General features: G+C 36.8%; 1 protein-coding gene across 5 annotated transcripts in view; it reads left to right on the top strand.

Annotated features, from left to right (window-relative positions):
• LOC106876183 (leucine-rich repeat-containing protein 15-like) overlaps positions 1-4101 on the top strand; it is a 56288-nt gene that overhangs the window by 33198 nt on the left and 18989 nt on the right. For 4 of the 5 annotated variants that reach the window (XM_052977922.1, XM_052977924.1, XM_052977920.1 and 1 more), the window contains 3 exons: positions 1545-1616; positions 2757-2828; positions 3183-3254. The exons of the other annotated variant lie outside the window; for it this stretch is intronic. In XM_052977922.1, the coding sequence (XP_052833882.1) occupies positions 1545-1616; positions 2757-2828; positions 3183-3254 (216 nt within the window). The remainder of the gene's footprint in view (positions 1-1544; positions 1617-2756; positions 2829-3182; positions 3255-4101) is intronic. 5 annotated transcript variants of the gene reach the window in all.

Below are 4101 nucleotides of genomic sequence, written 5' to 3'. Positions count from 1 at the left end.
ACTACTACTACTACTACTACTACTACTACTACTACCACAACTACTACTACTACTACTACTACTACTACTACTACTACTACTACTACTACTACTACTACTACTACCTTCTTTCCTTCTACTTCGTCGTCGTCTTCTGCCTCTGATTCTATTACTTTTTTCTTCTTCATCTTCTTTTAAACGCACCATCTTCAACGCCGTCATCATCATCATCATCATCATTAATATCATATTCATCATCACCACAAAGACAGCGAATCCCCAACATTTCCAAAATGTTCAAAATTTGTTACTTGTGCTTTTCTTTCTCTTCTCTGTTTCTCCAATTTCTTCTCACTTCGTCGTCTGCCTCATTCCCATCTCTTCCCCCCCTCATTTTCTTCCTCCTCCACCTTCTTTTACTTCGTTTTCTTCATTCCCTTCTATTCTCGTACTTCTTCCAGATTTCTTTTGCATTTGCGTTCCCGCTCTTTCATTTGTTTGTTTCTTAGATATTTGTCGTATGTAAAACGTCTTCAACTTCATCTTTTTCGTTCATCACTGCCAGCATCTTCTTGATCAAGCTGTTCTTCATCTTGGTCATCAGAATCTTAATCAGGATCGTTTTGCTCATCACAAGAATTATCTTCACCATAATTATCGTCGTCAATACATTTATTACTGGCAACACCGTTTTCATCATCACCACCATAATCAGCATTAGTTTTTATCATCATTATTAGCATTAAATATATCCTACCCGTCCTCCACGGCCTTCTCATTATATCCACTATCACCACCACCGTCATCGTCCCCAACACCACAATCATCATCATCATCAGCAGCAGCAACACCACCACTACCACCACCAAAACCACCACCACCACCACATGAGTGTGTGTGTTTGTACATATGATTGTTCAAGCAACATATTTTATGTATGTGTATGCATATGTTTATGTTTCGTGTAAGGGGGTGGTTCAATACTAGTGCATCAACTTGTATTCATGATTATATAACACTTACTGCGTTTAGCACTGGATCAACGTGGAATGACACACATCAATCTTGTAATTGTATTTTTTAAGCAACTTTAATCATATATAAATATCTCTAAACCTTCCAACACTTAACCGTTTAATTTATATATTTCCAGCTACGTAATTTCTTCACACTCACCATTATCAAAATCATCATTGCCATAACGTTCCTCATCAACATCATTCTCAGAATACCATACGCACCACCACTACCACAATCATCAACATTTTTATCCTCCTCCTCCTCCTCCTCCTCCTCCCCCCCCTCATCATCATCATCATCATCATCACCACCATGATAAGCATGAGTATCAACATGAACAATATCACCATCATCCTCATCCTCCGAATTATCACAACCATCACCACGACAGCAACCACCACCATCACCACGACAGCAACCACCACCATCATAATCAACATCATCATCAACCCCGTCATCATCAGCGATTACTTGCCTAAATTTTTAGGCATTATATTGCATTACGACCCTGTATACATTTTTTCACGTCTCACTTTTTATTACAGAACTTTGAATAATAATGCTATCAATGAATTAGAAGTTGGATCTTTTCAAAATCTTCCCAGTCTAATAACTCTGTAAGTCGCATTAGTTTTTGACTCTCTTTTATTCATAATATAATTATAAACATTTAATGTCTTCCCATGCTTTCTTTTTTCTCTCACTCTCCTTGACTCACTATATACATTCAGTTGCTTTCCACAGGAATATGCAATTCTTTGTGAATGTCTGAGAAGGAGTACGTGTGTGAGTGTGTGTTTGTGTGAGTATCACTGTGTGGTATTGTTATAATTAATATAGATGATTTTGTGTATGTATGTGCATATGTCAATCTGTGTTTTTCAGTCTGAGTGAATGTATACGAGTGTATCGACTTCATTTGTATATCCTTTTGTATATTATTTATTATATTTACATCTCGATGAACGCTGATTACCATTCATGGATTTCCGTTCTAATTATAAATTGTGAATGACATTATTTATGTTTATACTCAGAGTAATTTATTTTACACTTTTCTATTTCTTCTTCATTTACTCCCAAACGCGAAAGATCTTTTCTGTTGAGCATTTCTTTTCCTCCTCCTTCTCCCACTACATCTTCCTCCTCCTTCCTCTAAAAGATTCAGTTGCAGTATCATTAACTGGATTCTGAATGAACCAATCAAAACACACAGAAAACAAAGAAAATAATGTCAGGAATTAGGATGCACCACTGAACATCAGCCATACAAAGGTTATATATACAGCGCAACGTACAGAAGGTGGTACAGGCCTAGTACAGCTACAAAACTATTACAAAATAAACACCATAGGACTTCTTCTTCTTCTTCTTCTTCTTCTTCTTCTTCTTCTTCTTTTACACATGAAAAATCACCAACGTCATCAACATCATCACCAACAGAAAACCTCTCCACCAACATCATCATCAATATCATATTCTTCATCACAACAAAAACTAGAAAATCCTCATCACTTTCACAAGGATCAAAATTAACATCACCCCCATCATCATCCTCATAACATCATCATATACACTCCCACAATCATTTCTTCTCCTCTGCCACATCATCATTCTCATCACAGTCCCCACCACACACAACAGTATCCTCATCATCATTATAAAGTTCAAGATGTTAATCTACTTTTCATCTCTTCCATCATCCAATTCTTTAGTCACAAATTTGTTCAATAAATGTTCTTAATGTTATATTCCAGGAAATTGTACGTTAATGAAATTAAGAAAATCAAAGCAGGGACCTTCGAAAATCTTTCCAGTTTGACAAATCTGTAAGTTGAATCAACCTACGTTTATAGTATTTCTTTGGGGATATCGTTCTAAATCTGTAATGTCTTTCTATAGATGTGTCTTTTTCTGCTTCTTTTCCCGTCTGTAGTTGTAGTCCTTCCTTTTCTGCCATTTCTTCTCCACTTTGTTCTTTTACTTCTTCCGCCCCTCCTCCTCCTCCTCCTCCCCCTCCTCCTACTACTCTTCCTCCACATCATTTCCCTCCTACTTCTACTTCTACTTTATCCTCCTCTTCTACATATTTTTTTACATGCTTTTCACTGCATGTAGTTCTATTTTATATTTCATTACGAACTTATATACATTTTTTCACTATTCCCTATTTTTTGTTACAGAGAGTTGTATAATAATGAAATCAATGAATTAGAAGTTGGATCTCTTCAAACTCTTCCCAGTTTAACGACTCTGTAAGTTTCATTAGTTTTTTCTTTCTCTCTTATTGACAATATAATCCTAAACATTTAATCTCTTTCCATGCTTTCTTTTTTTCCTCACTCTCGTTGACGCACTATATACAAAATATACAATCTGTCGATTGCCTCAGGAATAATATGCATTTCCTTATAAACTGACAGTAATTTCTGAAAATGCACTAGGGGCATCACTTCTTTCTCCAGCTTCATCTTCTTTCAAAGAGAATTCTATAAAAGTTGATGAGGGATTGGCGGAAGAGAAAAATCGGTGTTCAGGCCTTGCGACCTGGTCCAACTCATAAACTCCTTCGCTACTGCTACCAGTCAGAGGAACATTGGCTGCGCTTTCTGGCCAAGGCAGGTGGCGTGTCGATCTTCACTATTGACTCCGCCGATAGTCAGATCCATCCAACACGCGACAACAACTGTTCGACATCTTCAGGATCATATCATCCTCCATCTTCAGGATCATATCATCCTCATCCTCCTCATCATCACCATCATCATCATTACTCCCACATTAATTTCTTCTCTGCCTCATCCTCATATTCGTCACTGCCCTCATTGCACAACACCATCTAGAACCTCGTCATGATAGTAAGCTACATTCCATCTCTTCCATTATCTAGTTCTGTAGACATAATATCAAATATTCTCTCACACATTTGTTCCATAGATGTTCTTAACTCAATTTTATGTTCCAGGAAATTGGGTAATAACGAAATCAAGGAAATCCAAGCAGGAACCTTCAAAAATCTTTCCAGTTTAACAACTCTGTAAGTTGAATCAATCTTATTTGATAGTATTTCATTGAGGATATCCTTCTAATTCTCTACTGTCT

Source organism: Octopus bimaculoides, chromosome 29 (assembly GCF_001194135.2).
Source record: "Octopus bimaculoides isolate UCB-OBI-ISO-001 chromosome 29, ASM119413v2, whole genome shotgun sequence".
NCBI classification, from domain to species: domain Eukaryota; kingdom Metazoa; phylum Mollusca; class Cephalopoda; order Octopoda; family Octopodidae; genus Octopus; species Octopus bimaculoides.
The sequence above is the reverse complement of the archived record's forward strand: the minus strand, read 5'-3'. Positions and strand labels throughout refer to the sequence as shown.